The sequence below is a fragment of the Trachurus japonicus genome, chromosome 11, assembly GCF_045865225.1.
Source record: "Trachurus japonicus isolate A0001 chromosome 11, Traja_1.0".
Taxonomy (NCBI): domain Eukaryota; kingdom Metazoa; phylum Chordata; class Actinopteri; order Carangiformes; family Carangidae; genus Trachurus; species Trachurus japonicus.
Window position 1 is genome coordinate 22,251,630 of NC_140917.1, and position 15,707 is coordinate 22,267,336.

The 15,707-nt window shown below is 41.0% G+C and overlaps 1 protein-coding gene across 4 annotated transcripts in view; it reads left to right on the forward strand.

Annotated features, from left to right (window-relative positions):
• The window catches only part of gabbr2 (gamma-aminobutyric acid (GABA) B receptor, 2), a 185,509-nt gene that overhangs the window by 110,935 nt on the left and 58,867 nt on the right, over positions 1–15,707 (forward strand). For all 4 annotated transcript variants that reach the window (XM_085791840.1, XM_085791842.1, XM_085791839.1 and 1 more), the window contains exons 5-8: positions 2,777–2,842; positions 3,336–3,524; positions 4,118–4,360; positions 9,759–9,819. In XM_085791840.1, coding sequence (XP_085647966.1) covers positions 2,777–2,842; positions 3,336–3,524; positions 4,118–4,360; positions 9,759–9,819 — 559 coding nt within the window. The remainder of the gene's footprint in view (positions 1–2,776; positions 2,843–3,335; positions 3,525–4,117; positions 4,361–9,758; positions 9,820–15,707) is intronic.

The window sequence follows — 15,707 nt, forward strand, 5'->3', positions numbered from 1 at the left end:
AATGTCCTTCTTGCCCCCCCCCAATCCAAATTTAAGCGAAAAACGTTTGTCCAATGAAAAAATAGAACAGACCAGTATTTTTTCTCATTGATTCACCAAATTCACCAACACTCTATGAATGTACTGTATGTAATGTGTCTTGGCCTCTCTGAAGAGCCTGGTGACGTGAGGCTGCTATGAATGCCAGGTGATTTCACACAAGACCCGCCCTATTCTGTCTGTGATTGGTTGTCATCGTCTATGCTTTAGTTCACACAGCACCTCTGTCTGTTAATTGTTGACTGTCTCTGAGCTGAGCTTTGATGTGTTCACCGGCGAGAAAAACACACATGGTTTCTCGTGGTTGGTGTCTAAAAACAAACAGCCAGCGCGAGATGATACAGCAGAGGAGAGGAGAGGTGGGGAAACGGCGCGGCTGTGCCCGCTGAAGTGAGCCACTTTCAGGCGGGTGCAGCAGCGCTGTCTCTGGGCTCCAGTAGAGCAGCCAGACCGCTGCAGCGGTGGCCCGTATCACTTTACCTGCCCCTGTAACTTATTTTTGAAGCAGAGCCATGTTAATTTTATTTCACATTTAAATGCCTGATTTATGGACATAACAGTGTGTTTAAAATGTAATGCTCAGCTCAGATCAGTTTGTGATCAAATGTGCTCACATACAGCACACTCACTGCACAGCAATCATCACAAACAGACAGGGCGAGAGTTTCAGTGGGGAGAAGCAGCACTGCCCAGTCTAAAGTGTATTTCCCATTCGCTCATAAAAGACCATCATTAGTTTTGTGTGTGTGTGTGTGTTTGCGCGTGCCTGCGTGCACGCTTAATAAGCCTTAACGGAGTCTGATTGGGCTTATGAGGTACAATATTACTCAAACCATTATCACATATAAATCATCATGATAAAGTTACAAACAACTCTGTCATAGATAAAGCAGTCGAGGCTGCTCTTAACACTGCCCTCTCTGAGAATAATTATTGTTAAAGTCAAATAAAAGCTCAAGCAATTAATGTAATATGTGGCCCTGTAGTGCCTCAGTCTGTCTGCAGTCTACAAACACAACACACTCTCTCATGCCCTTGCCCACAACTACGCAGTCTTTTTGTGTTGTTGCCAGGCAGGCCAGAATTTATACTGAGGCTGTGGTCTTTGGCCATAGCTGGAGCCATTTGGGTTAAGTGCCTTTCCTCCAGGGAAGAGCAGTGTTATTGAGTCGCCACTGGCACTTCACACATGCATACCCAACGAAAAAATAACGCTGGAATGCACCCCACAAAAGTTCGAAGTTGTTACCCTTCCTCCTCGCACCTCTACACACAAACATATTGTGACAGTGCCAGAGAAGTGGAGCAACAGTAACAGCTTTGCAGAAAAGACCCCTTTAATGTCCCAGCATGCTCTCTGGCTCTGATTAGGAACCAGCAAAGAAGCCTTTTGATTGAGCCTCTGAAAGCTCTCGTCCTCTTTCATGTGTGTGTGTATGTGTGTATGTGTGTATTCTATAAGCAAGAACCTGTCTGTCACCTGTCTGTCTCTCTGCCCGACTGACCGTCTCTGTGTGTCTGGTCTATTCTGGGGAATAACTAGTGTTTGCTTGTTGTGTAGCTCCGCATGTCCAGTCACCCTAAGGACTAGGAGTTAGGATGACAGTGATTGGTTGCCCCCTCTGATCTGTGAATGCATGACATATGGTAGAGACCGCCTGAGGGAGGAGCATTTCATGAACTGTGTTTGTAAAGGTTTCTCATTATCCAGAATAAAGGCAGGGCAAAGCCACTAAAAGGTTATGGTTTGTTTGTAATGTATAGCTTTTTCACTGCTGCCTTTTACCTGCTATTTAGTGGCATACAGTGATATCAATGATGCTGTCAGTCTGTAGATTTCCTCCATATTGAAATCTGGTGGTACACTAGTACAGCAGGGTTCTGTCAGGGCCATATAAATGCCTTATGACTTTTCTCAGTGCATCACACGTCACCTCCAGCCTTGTTGACCAGCTGTACATCCATCAAACCTGTGTCACTAAAATTGGATTAGATTTGGGGCAATTTTCCTGCGTGTGCGTGCAAATGTGTGTGTACTGTACTGTACATGTTAGAGTGTTGGTGATCATCAGCTTATGTGCATATTGCTTATATTGCATATTGCACACTAAATGACAGACTGTTTTCCCCAGAGCCTGATCTCTTTTCCCCACCTTGAAGCATGCTGCACTTCCACCCGGGAAATCTGAATTATTTACTGAGTCAATCACCGGACCATGTGCTCCGAATCCCCTTGTAAATCTATGCTCTCCAGCCAGGGCTGGCAAAGAAGGCAATTCTGCCCGATGACACAAATGTCTTTGTTGTTATGGATCGACACTCTGCGACTTGATATCGTCTTGGTCTTTCAGCCACTGCTTGTACATAGTGATAAAAATGCAGTTCACACAACGTGAGTTTATGTCCATTTGCTAATAAAGTGCGATGTTGTGGAATGATGAGAATTGGAGTATAAGCGGCTGATCCTAGTGCAAATATAATTTTTTCCCAATAGCTGTATTGATTTAGGTGCAATTTCGGGGTAACACACTGAAAGACCTCGTTGGATAGAAACATCTTGCACATATTGCAACATTATAGTGAAGTCAGGGGGTCACAATAAAAACCTTGCACCATGTAATGACCACTTTACTATATGGTGATACCTACGCCATTATACATATTTCACTCTGTTGAGGTTTTGTAAGCATGTGTTACTCTAAAGAATACACATGAAGTCTTATTCTTTCTTTCCTAGGACAATGATGTGAGAATCATCATTGGGCAGTTTGACGAGAACCTCGCCTCCAAAGTTTTCTGCTGCGTAAGTCTCCAGCTTGTCTGAATGAATCTTAATATATCAACAGCCTTGTCTTTTATTGTGTTGCCAGTTCATGCTGCTTTTTCGCTTGAAATACAATTGCTGCTGTGAACACAAGATCAGAGCATGATGTGATTTGGTTCAGGGGAGTGCTTTGGCCACGTAATGCTGAACTGTAAATGTATAGTATGGCGTGGCATTTATTTCCACAGCTGATACAAACTTATCTCGCTCAGACAGATAATTGAATTTCTCGCTTAACTGTTTGGCTTCACATAATTTAAACTTCAGATGGTTTGGTTTCATGGAATTATTTTATCCTTGCGGCCCAGTACAAGATTTAACAGTAATTTTCCAAGAACAATTGGCTATAAATTTAAACTATCAGGAAAGACAGGTAGGATATTTCCACAGTAGTTACAGTTATCAGAATATTCCATTCTGTATCTCCATGCTGTTGCATTGCTTCAACATCCCTGTCCTCTCACCCTCCCAGGCGTATAACCTGAACATGTTTGGTAGTAAATACCAGTGGATTATCCCCGGCTGGTACCAGGGCAACTGGTGGGAACAGGCCAACAGCACCAACTGCACCACCAAGAAGCTGCTCACAGCTATGGAGGGATACATCAGCGTGGACTTTGAGCCGCTCAGCGCTCGGCAGATCAAGGGCATCTCTGGTCGGGTGAGTAACACCAACCAGTGATGTACTCCAGTGTACTACCTATTGTTAACAAGTAATTTAATGTAACATCAGACATGAAGGCAACATTTAATTAAAACAAAAGAAAAACCAAACACAGCTTAATATTTTATTAAAGACATTTCTATTTTCTTTTTTTAGGTGGAGATTTGTCATTGCAGAAAGTTGTTGTGCCATTTATTTAGTTTTTTGTGATTGTACTGTTCCTCTGGCTGTAACCTGATGTGCTCTTGTGATTGTGTTTTAGAGTATCTGTTGAAAAGTGGTCCTGTAATTGTTTTTGGGAGACAGAGGAGAACTTACTCCCCTAAAAGACACCATGGATGCATGTTTTTAAACCAGAGATCTCAACCAAAATCAATTATAGGGTTTGTTTTCACACTGCACTGCTGCCAAAAGTGCATTGATCCCAAAACAGACTTATTTCCAGTAATTTTGTATCTCAAATTGTGTGGAAAATAATCCATTCTCCCTTCAGGCCAGGTTACACCAGTAATGGTGTATTTGGACTAATCCAACATAAATGTATTCCTGAGGAAAAACAACATGTTTCCCTTCTTGTACCTTTTTTTCAGACTCCTAAGGAATATGAGAGGGAGTACAGCCGAGAGCTTCAGCAGAAAGGTGTGGAGGCCAGTAAGTTTCATGGCTTTGCCTACGATGGGATTTGGGTCATAGCCAGAACCTTTACTCGAGTGATGGAACTGCTACGGGTAAAACAACGGCAGAACACATACCACAACTTCACTGTGGATGACCGTGAAGTGGGAAAGATGGTGCTGGACGTCATGAATGAGACCAACTTCTTCGGTGTTACAGTAAGTTATCCAGCAGATTACCTCTTTTTGCCTCCATGCTAGCCCCAGCCAGATATGTGCATGTAGGCAAACTGATTTTATCAATATTTATTGGACACATACAGGGAGGAAGAGAAATAATATGACTTATACACAAATATGGTTCAAGCAACAACAATCACCATGCTGGTGAAGTGTACTGTATTTTTTTTTCCAAATACAAATATGTGGCTTTAAATGTTTATGCATGTAAACACTGTATATCAAATGAAACATGTAACGCTTGCATGGAGTGAACAAATGCCAGAATAAGAATTAATTATAAGAATTACTGCTCTGCAAGGCTGGAAGCTTGTTTGCAGAGAGTATTGTCATTTGGTGCTGCCAACTCACTGCATACAGTATGTGTGTGTGTGTGTGTGTGTGTATTCTCATTCTCACTTCCTATTGAGCTATTAGAGGATATCTCCTGTTCCCCTGTAAAGGCCACTCCATTATTAGAGTATGCCACAGTGCTCCCAGGCTGCACTGCCAGTGAGCATGCAGAGCCCTACAGTGCAGTGGCACATTACTCATATCATATCATATTCATAACTGTGTGTACAAATAAATGGCCTGAACAATGGAGCTAAGGATGAAAAAGAAAGAGTTGAAAAAAGACTTTACTCATATTTCATATTTACCGAACCTGATGGTCTGAGAGAAAAGTCGAGATGGGACACAAGAGAGAGACAGTATTATAGAGTCACAGATTTTTCTCTCGTATAAATGTCAGCAGAACGAGAAAGAAAGAAAGGGAGAGAAAATAGCCTTGGAGAAAATCAGCACAGGCTACTGACTTGTATTATTGTCAGGCCCTTTGGGGGCTAATGTCCCTGGTGGTATATTGTATGTGCTGCAGCGCTATACCAAATCCTTTGGGTCCTCATTCCTCATCCCTCTCCTTTCACCTCTCTCAGCACAGACCCACTCAGGGCTGCTGATCAGGAGCAGGCTGACATTGAGCCCTTCCTCCGAGGTTCAGGGAAGAAAAGCAGTGCCGGGAATATTGATGACCATGTAACCATTCATTCACTTTTTGCTCCAGGCACACAAAAGATGATGAAATCTACTTGGTTGTTTGAATAGATCAGCAATCTTATTCTCCCCTTTCACATTTGTATTGACTCGCATTGATCCTACACATGTGGACGTCAGTGCTGGAAGAGGGACTCAGAACTGCTTCTTTAGAAAATGTAGTCACGCCACACGAAAAACAGAAGAAGTGACGATTTGCTACAAACATCAATGTAACACACGTCATTAAAAAGTAATAAGAAGGTAGCAGGATGAAAGTAGAACGTAGGAAGTACCTAATTGAGATTATATTACATTGCATTAAGGTGTAGTGTTTAAGTAGTTACTTGGACCCCAGAGAGCCACGACTGATGTACCATTTTATAACTAACACAGTATAAGTGAAGTGTGATAATAATTAAACGATCAGACTGATGAAGAACATTAGACAGGATAAGGATTCTATATTGTGTAGTTTTAATGTTTCAATGTGGTTGTTTAGTTTACCCTCAATTCTAATAAAAAAAAGAAGAAAAAAGAAAAGATGAAGATGAATGAATGAATCAGCAGTACAAAATAATAAGACAAAAATAATATAATTGCTGTGATTTATAATTATTCATTCTTTTACATTTTAAGGCTTTCTTAAAACTCAACACAGAACTACATAACTGTATACTTCTACTTTCCTTTGATATACTCTATATGAGGCTTCCAACACAATTTATGATTGATAATTACTCCCAAAAACATAGTATCAACTTCATCAATTTCAACTCGATTTAGTTTTAATTGTACTTCACAATTAGTCTTAGCACCACTAACACCATACATTTTCTTTTCTGTTAATTTAATGGAAACTTATTAATTTTAATATTAATAAGATAATATTATAGAATCAATAATATGTTGATTGGAAATGGACATAGTTACAGATCATTTTCAGAATATCTACAGTAAATCTGCTCAGAGAGCAGTTATACACAAAATATTGTTTAACCAGCTAAATATCTTTATAATGATGTTTTTATTTTGACAACCACAATCCTCAGAAGAATAAAAGAAAAAGTCTGAGCAAAATATTGTGCATGTGGTAAACAAATATGTTGTTTGAAGAGGACTGTATTGCAATATAATTAAATGCATTTTTGTACCAAATTATTTTGAGGTCTGTCGACCATTATAACTGTTCTTTTTTTTTTCGGAGATTACATGAAATAAGATCAAAAGCATTCCCTTATGCAGCACACACTTAGCACATAGAAACTTCCACCCACACATGACAACAAAGACACAGGAAGGCAATTTTTTATTCCACACTGCATGCATCTTTTATGCTATTTGCAAATTCAGATTTCAAAAGCAGCTATTACACAGCTTGGCTGGTTTGCTTGTAAATTGCAATAACTTCCACTGGGTTTCCAATCAAATTAATCCCTTCACAAGCACCAGTGAAACTGCAAATTCTGGCTGTTTATCCTTGGTTTAAATGTGATGTGTGCATGTTTGCCTGATCATTCAGGGCCATACCCTGACTTGAGCCTTGTGCATTTCCTCATGTCACGATTTTGTGCCTCGTGTTTGCTGTGTACACAAACACGTGTTGTGGTATCACACCATGTCCGTTCTGTGCCGATGTCAGTCCCCCTGCTGAATCAGTGGTGGAGGGAGCTGCAGGAGAGTGATCATCGAGGGCTCCACGGTATTGATCCGGCCGCTCTTAGGGCCACAGAGAAGCCTGACATTAGCTGGAAGAGATCTTCCAATCCAGGGTGTAGAGAGTGCAGATCACAGCTACCGCTACAGGCTGATGTACAGTAGAATTCACCAGAGAGGGCTGGAAGAGAAGACACCCAACAGGTTGTGATTGGGGGATGACAAGTGTGAGTTTCAGTTTATTTCACTTGTCGTATCTGTGGTCAGTGGTCACTGTGTTGGTATCAGTGTCTTTCTGGCTAATAGTGAGTAGCACAGCCGTGGACTTCACAGCCACCTCAGATAGACACACTGAGGCAAGACAGATACCTTGGTTGGTTGTGTGCATCTGTTTTTCTCTCTGCTAATGCGTACATACAGTACAAGTGCATGTGTGCGCACAACCCTGGCACAAACCCTGACAACCCAGAGGATATCACACCTGCAGCCCACAGAGAGACATCTCATTTGACCCCAGCAGTCCTGTCACTGACAGCATTCTCACCTCCGCAGACAAAGTGATACCTGGCCGTCTCCCTCGTCTCACCTCAGACAGACACATTCACACACAGACATACACGCGTACACTCAGTGTGATTGCTCCATCAGCCACCACTGACACAGGTCTGAACCTCCTAGAAAAGGTACACCTGTCTGAGTCAATACACCTGGTGACGTTGCCTAAGCTATAGAGCAGCACAATACCGTGTGGAAAGAGGCTTTACAGTACCTTCGTTGAATTTTTGGTCAAAAGAGGTTAATTTAATCATTGTAGCACAGGCATTTCTGTCCAATTAAGAATGTCAAAGTCAGCAGATCTGCATATGTTTGATCTAATTTCAATATTCTACAAACTGTGTTTACACTTGAAGGAACAAATTGGAGGCTGTTAAAATAACTACGGGCCATTTCAGTAAGGTTTGCGATAGCTCTGCTTTTGCTGATGTGAAGGGTAATTACGATGGCAATACTAATACACAGCGAGAGCATGATGGTGCAGCTACTCAGAAACCTGGATACATACGCTCACACTCATTACGGGTTCAAGTCAAGTTCCCTGTTTTCACCCACATTGTCTGACCCTGTTTACACACCATCGTTATCTGAATGTAAAACCTAATGAGATGAACTGAGGTGCTCTGCATTGTCCTACTTGTACACAAGGCATAACAGCAATGCATATTGTAGGGAAGACCAATGTGTGATGAAACCTGTCTATGCTTCCAAGACGGGTTGACACTGTGGTGTAATTGGTAGCAGAGGACGCGTACATGACATGGAGAGCACAGTTACACTTGAGACTCCTGTGTCCCAGCAGCAGCTCACACACCTAAATCATCAGGGGCACGTCCATGTGCATAAGCACAATATAACAACATATTAAATGCATACACGTTGCACATAGACACGCATTCATACGCACACTCAAACAAACATCAAAGATGCCACACAAAGACTGGGATTCAAACGAAGGGGTGGGATCCTGCTCTGCTACTTCAAAGCCTGCCATCTTTTTGAGGCAGAATTGGCTCTCCAGCTTCCTTCCCTGTATTTCCCCCTTAGCTCTCTTTTAATCAGGCAATGCAAATGCTCTCTCTCACTCATATACTGTATGTATGAATGTGTAAAATGTGTGTATATATATCTCTCTCTATATATACATGCTGTATATACATACATTGATATATATATATATATATATATATATATATGTGTGTGTGTGTGTGTTTGTGTGGTGTGTGTGCATGTGTATGGATCTATTGATTGATCTGCTCTCACCTTTTTTTCGTTAGCTGTTAGCCAGCCAGTAATATGTAAACCCAGTTAAATGTGTAATTAAGGATCTCTGTATGCAGATGGGGAATTAATTGAACAGTCTTGCTAGATGAAGAGGGCGAGAGCGATAAAGAGACAGAGGGAAGGAGAAAATAGAACAAGGGAGAGACTACATGGGAAAGATAAAGCGACAGAAGCCAAAAGTGATTTGAATAGGGCTTACGATATTGCCACAAAGTTGAATTGCTTTTGTCTACCTTGTCTGCATTTTCCAGACGCTCCCTCCTTATCTTGTTCCTGTGGAGTTTAAATCAGAGACTTTCCTTTGTTATTTTTCTTCCTCATTTCTGGGAGCTTGTTTGACCAATAAACACACCCTTTTGGTATAAAAACTAGAAATGAAATGTTGAACACAATGGTAGAAATATTCCCTGACCGCTTCATGCAGTTCTTTGGCCAAATGTGAGTCTCACTTAAAGAATTACCTTTCAAAAGCTGCCCGAGACCTGAGCCTGGACCCGAGCTAAGTGAGCAAAAGCAGTTAAATCAGACCGCCTTGCTGACCTGATGTTGTTCCAAGGATATTAGCAAATGAATTGGCTGAAAGATAATTTTGTTTGCTTCTATAAACAAATCAATTTTGGCCACTTCTAATCAAATGAGCTGCAGTGTTCAGGAGCCGAGTCGCTGCTCTTTCCCTGCCAATGCTCCAGTATCAAGAAAGCATTGTGCATAAATTTAGTTGGAGTAAGCACCTATCTTATTTTCTACTCACTTTCACTTTACTGCTTATGCTGCATCTTCCTCAGAGGAGCAGAGTGTTTTAGAGTGTTTGTTTCCAATGTTATATTACAGATAGATATTCATTTTTTTTGTGTTTCTGTCTTTTCAGGGTCAAGTTATGTTTCGGAACGGAGAGAGGATGGGCACAATAAAATTCAACCAGTTTCAAGGTATGTGGAGCATTACTACTACTGTTGTCCTTAAATCAACCATCTTCAGCTCTCTTTTCAGGGTTCATCGTTTCCTTACTGTTTGCTCAACCTAAACCTTAACCCATATTGATGAATCTGTTGTGCGTACTTTGCCTAAATTGTCACACCTATCTCCAGTCATCCCAGCTTGTTCTTCTTCTGACTCTGCCGGGTTGGAGTTGCCGTAATTCTTTAAAATTTCAACCACTTGTGTACATGTTCAATGAAAAACCAACAGTTGTCTCAGAAATTTTGCAGGATTACCGCAGCCTAATGGAAAGCCACTTCCAAATTTTCTCAAGTCAGGAGGCTGCCACGGTTGATATACTGGTACCTATAATTGATCCAAGAGGGCTTAAGAAGAGCTTTAAGCAGAGTCAGAATCACAGGAAAGGGATGCTGAAAGATTTCACACTTTCAAAGTTGAATGCTTTGTATTCACATTTATCTCTTAGTTGTTTTTCTGGAGTAGGTTTGTAAAACTGCAAGAGTTCTTTTCTTTGTGTTTCTTGGTGTTTTTTCATATGTGTAGACACACAAACCTTTTTGTATGGGACTGCATATTCAGTGTGTGTAGAACGAGAGCAAATTAGGTCAGGCTAAAACTCTAAATTACAAGGCCCCTGGTACTCTACTGTGGTTCCTCTCCTCTGTGGTGATAAGATCCGTGTATAGACGTTGAAGGTTTGCATGCAAGCACATGCCTCAGTGCTTTCTATCCTCATAGCGTCATCCTAAGGTTGACTTTGAGCCGGCGGGGCCTGCTGAGTGACAGAATCACCCAGAGTCTGCATCTCAATGCAGGGGATTCCCAGCTCCAAGGCTCCCCAGACTATGTAGCACACTGCATGGTGTTGTTCAGCCCTGTCTGCCTCACCATCTTATCTCCCCCACTGCAGAGGGGCTCGACCCCTCTGGCTGCTTACATCACGCAATGTGTGTGCGTGTGTGTATCCGTTTTCCATCTGGGAGCATAAGAGCGATAGAGGACAGTATGTGTGCGCTCTCTCATATGGGTTTGACACATAAGGGCCACACATAATTCACAGAAATTTAACTGTGAATTTATGATTAACTCAGAATAAATGTTGGAGTCAGTCAATAAGTGTGTAGTGTTAAACTACTGTCGGAGTTTGCAATGTGGTTTGTCATTGCTTAGGAAAAAGAGAACTACAAATAGCAAAAGCTATCAATCAGGATGGAGGGTGGTGATTGAGACAAATACTGTCCCAATTTCATATGTAATGGGTATACAGTAATAACTTTGTACCATTTTTCATATTATATTGTTGCAGTAATACACAAGATCAATGTTCTGCACAAACAGAGAGTAACAGGAAGTGTCGGAGGACTAGGGTTGCCCCCCCAGCCACCTATATATGAAGATATAAGAAACTCCAGCCATCTGTGGTTTGACTTGACACTACGTAATTCATGGCACTTTGCAGACATGAAAAAAATTACTTGCCGTGCTGGTTGGAATGGAATGATGTCAAGAAAAAGCTAAATGACTTTCCAAAGACTTAACTTATCTTAATTGTTTTCTTATTTTTTTGAGTCATCCCTCAGTCACCACAATTTATATTACAGCTGGAAGCAGTCCCTCCCCTCCTGCGTGCGTTGTGGGACACTAATGCAGATCAATGGGAAACTCAAAAATCAATCATTTTTAGCACGTGCACTGATTTTATGGTGTCTTAATTATTACAGTGTTTAACTGTGACCATACTACAGACTGAAAAGCTCTGGGACTACAGCTACACAGACACAGACTGAGCAGTCATCTAAAACATTTTTGGCTCCAATCGACCAGGAGAAGCATGACATCAGGTCAAATGACCCCTCGTCACCTGCAAGAATAAAACCAAACAGCAGGAGCATGAGCAAGGACAGAGCTGTTTGAATGGTGGTAACATAAAAAGAGTGGAGGAAAGAGGTTATATGTGAGTAGGCTCCAGTGTATCTACTATATGTACTGCACCAGGGAAGGTGTGAGGAAGTGTTTAGCAGCTTTTGGTTGAGGAGGGAAAAGAAAGATTACCATAAGTGAAATGCAGCAGAGCTCACGGCCACATATCCATATTAATCTGAAACAATCTTCACCCGTCTATTCTGTTTTGTCTGTCTGTCTTTCCATGTCTCTTGTTACCCGCTGTGTCAGCCACACTCACTTTCCTCAACCAAATCCTCCCCTATAGTGTATGTTACAGCTATCGCTCACCATCCTCCTCCTCCCACCATACTACATCTCCTCCATCCCTCCTCCGCCTTCACTCCATCACTTCTTCCTCACTTGTCAGGCATCGTGAATTTGTCACCCTCTTGACATATACCGAGAGTCTGAGTTGGGTGGAAAGGAGAGGAGGGACAGCCCCAGCTTGAATATTTCAAAAGGCAGTGATCCTCAACATGACCCTATCATCTGTCCTCAGCCTCTGATCCTCCATTTTACACTGTCAGATGTTCTTAGTCAGGGGTCTCCATGGCTCTCGTTCCCACTGTCTCTCATGGGGATAAGAGATAGCTTGCTACCAGAGGTCGTGATCACAGTTGCAGTCCCTCTGAGTGCAGATTTTAAATCAGTGAGTGCACTGCCAGGCATGATAGATAAGGAAACATGGCCTTTGGAATTATGTAAAGGTTCAGTAATCAGCCACAACATACAGTAAGTTAAGCATTAGTTTTAATGCTGTGACTGACTATTGTATTTATCAGCAAGGTGGAAATCTTATGTGTGTGTGCCTTTAAAGGTTAAGATGTTTTAGATCTGTAGAGATCTGTGTAGAGATTTACTATCTACAACACTCCTCGAGTGAAAGTTACTTTTCTGCGTTTCTATCATCTTCTGTACAGTAGGAATTTGCTCAAGCAACAGCTTCATCGCTGTCAGTTTACCTCCAGGCAGTACTTTCCTCACAGTCTTTTCAACTTAAATAGCTCACAAGAATATCATTGAACTGTTCCACAAATGTTTTTAAGGAAAGCAGCACTTTTTCCCCATGCTACAACTTCATAGTCTGACATGAAACCTGATCAAAGAGTGTGTTTACATATGGAATAGAATCCTGTGTATGAACCCTATACTGTTTTTGATCATATCCGTGATACGACAATATGGTGTGATTCATATATGATGATATACATGATCATAGCAGTATCCAGATTTATGAATGTGTGCCTGCAGGCGTTTCTTGATTTCTAAATTCATCTTTTGAGATGGTTCAGAAACCTGATAAGCTGTTTACATGCCACAGAATCATCAGTACTCTAGGCACTATACCCAGGTTTTCATAAAAACTGAGAGAACGTCTTGTCTAGGTTTATCAAACTAGGCATGCACACACTACATGCACAAAAGATAACTAGGATACTAGTGTGCATGTAAACGGAATCAGAAAGAAAAACTAATGCTGAAAATAATAATCTAATTAAGTCACAGACAATTGCAATCATAATCGGCATTATGAAAAAATTAGATATTCTGTAATGAGGTCCAGTAATCACCAATTTGATTTCACCACCAGCATGAGGCCAAGTCATCTGTGCTTGAACTGCGGGTGTAACTGAGAAAAAAAAAAAAAAGAATTTCAGTGTGTCAAATGGATCAGTTTGATGTATTACAGTAAACACATATTAAGTGCACTCAGGAACAATAATCACAACAGGAGCCAGGCAGATACAGCATTTAGTGGAGTGGTTACCAAACTAACATAGGGTGAAAATTATTCACCTTTGCAGATGTGGAGTTTTTGACCACTAGTGCACATGGGTGGCGGTGCCGGTGATGTCACACAATTTCCCTGATCTACAGGTGGTGAAAGATGCAAAAAGATGTAGCAGTAAGGAAGATATTTACCACAGAAACACACAATGTATACTGTCAACGCTATTATAAAGTATAAGTAGTATAACAGCATTTAAAGCAATAAAAAACATATTTACAAATGTCTTTTGTGGAGCAAAGAGTATTTTTCAATCTTATTAAATATTCATGACCAATCAGTGTTAAAGTTAGAATGAAACAGCTCTCCTCAAAGTTTAATTCAAATGTGGCTCAACCCTGGCTGGTGCACTCAACTACAGTACATGACATCGTTGTTTTTCAACTGTGCTCCCACGCACTTCAAACCAATGAGTAAATCAAGGACAAAAACAAAGATGCAGGAAACCTCTCATGTATTTATAATACTCAAAATAAGAAGCTGATTGAGAAAATACATTTTCAGAGCTTAAACTTTTTCATGTGGTATATCATATCAGGAATATCAGTTAAAAGTTGACAAATGCAGAAAATTAGTCTTGTATTTGCAGTTATTTGGCGTGACCAATGAAACAAAAAGGCATGCGATGTGATTGCACACGGCTGAATGACACATTGAGTTTTACTAGCCTGCTGTGACCATCAATATTCAATATTCTCTGTGGGGATAGAGTGCTGGGATAGTATTTTAGCATCTGCAAGTAGGAGTACTGATATACAATCCCTTCTACTGTTTAGATCCTAACAAAGGATGTGGTCAAGGGAGAGGCAGCCATTGATCGTTAATGCTGAAAAGTTTGAGAAATACAAACCCTGATGGTGTATGCACATAAAATCCAGCGTGCTGAAATGGTTACATAGTCTAACGTTTTTTAACATTTGCTGGTGCTTTGATGCCAGAGCCGGGGATCAAATGTGGTGATTCACAGAGAGGAGAGGAGGGGAGAGAAGAGGGGAACAAGGTGCCCTGTGATGCTGCAAAAGCTGATGTTATCTGTCATTTTCTTCGTCAAGGACAATGCTACAGAGGAGTTCAATGGGCCTATAAGAGTGATAACAGAGAGATTTGTGCACGCACACCAGAAGAAATTGCAGGTTGTTTGTAGTGCTTACAAAAAAAGAATCAGAATAATCTGTCCTCTCCTCCCATGCCCTGCTTCTCTCCTCCCTGGTGCACTCTCTAAGTGAGTAATCTTTATGAGTGAAGAAGAGTGAAGGCCCAGGTTTGTTTGACAAGGTCATGCTTCCTCCAATATTACACCTGAGGGACTCATTCTTGTTCCTAAAAGAGAAATCCTGAAATAGCTGTGTTTGAGCAGAGCTCTGAAGAGACTGTGGTATTTACAGGCTGGGGTCTACAGCAGTTTAAAGTCCCTTGACACCATCTAGAAAATGATTAATTTAATGTATAATGCAATATAAATGCCAAAGAAGGGTTGGATTTATTCATTGTCTACACCATCTATTGGAGATTCTTCTCACAGAATGCATTTGAAGTGTGCTGTTGCAACATGTGAGCTCTTTATGTCGTCCTGATTTCTGTGATATCTGCTCCTCATTGCCCTTTAGGTTTCCTTGAGGTAAAATAAACTGATAATTGAAACTGTATAAAATAGAAAGACCATTTCCTGACCATATTAAGCTGCATCTGAAAGCTACCAATGGAGAATCATAAAAGATAATCTCAGTGAGTGCTTTAAATTTCTATGATATGGATATTTTGTTATATTACTAATGGGGTTTTGGAAGATCCTGAGATTTAAAGCTCTCTATGAGGTTATACCTCTGTGCCAGACTTCACAGCATAAAACTGGGCCATTCTTTTTCGTGTCCAATTACTGTTTGAATTAGATTTACTTCTTCTCTCAAAGTAGCATCTGTTACATTCTCTCCAAATGCAGATCACTGGAGCTATATTTTTTAAACCCAGCAAGCTGTTTTCTATCTGCAGTCCATTATTTAAGCACCTCATAGACAAGTTAATTTGACTACCTGAAATATTTCAGAAACCTTGCCAGGAAACCAAGCCAGAAAACTCCAAAACTGGGGCCGGACTCAAGTGATGCAATATTAGTCTGTGGGTTGGCTGGTCCACTACTTTGATCCA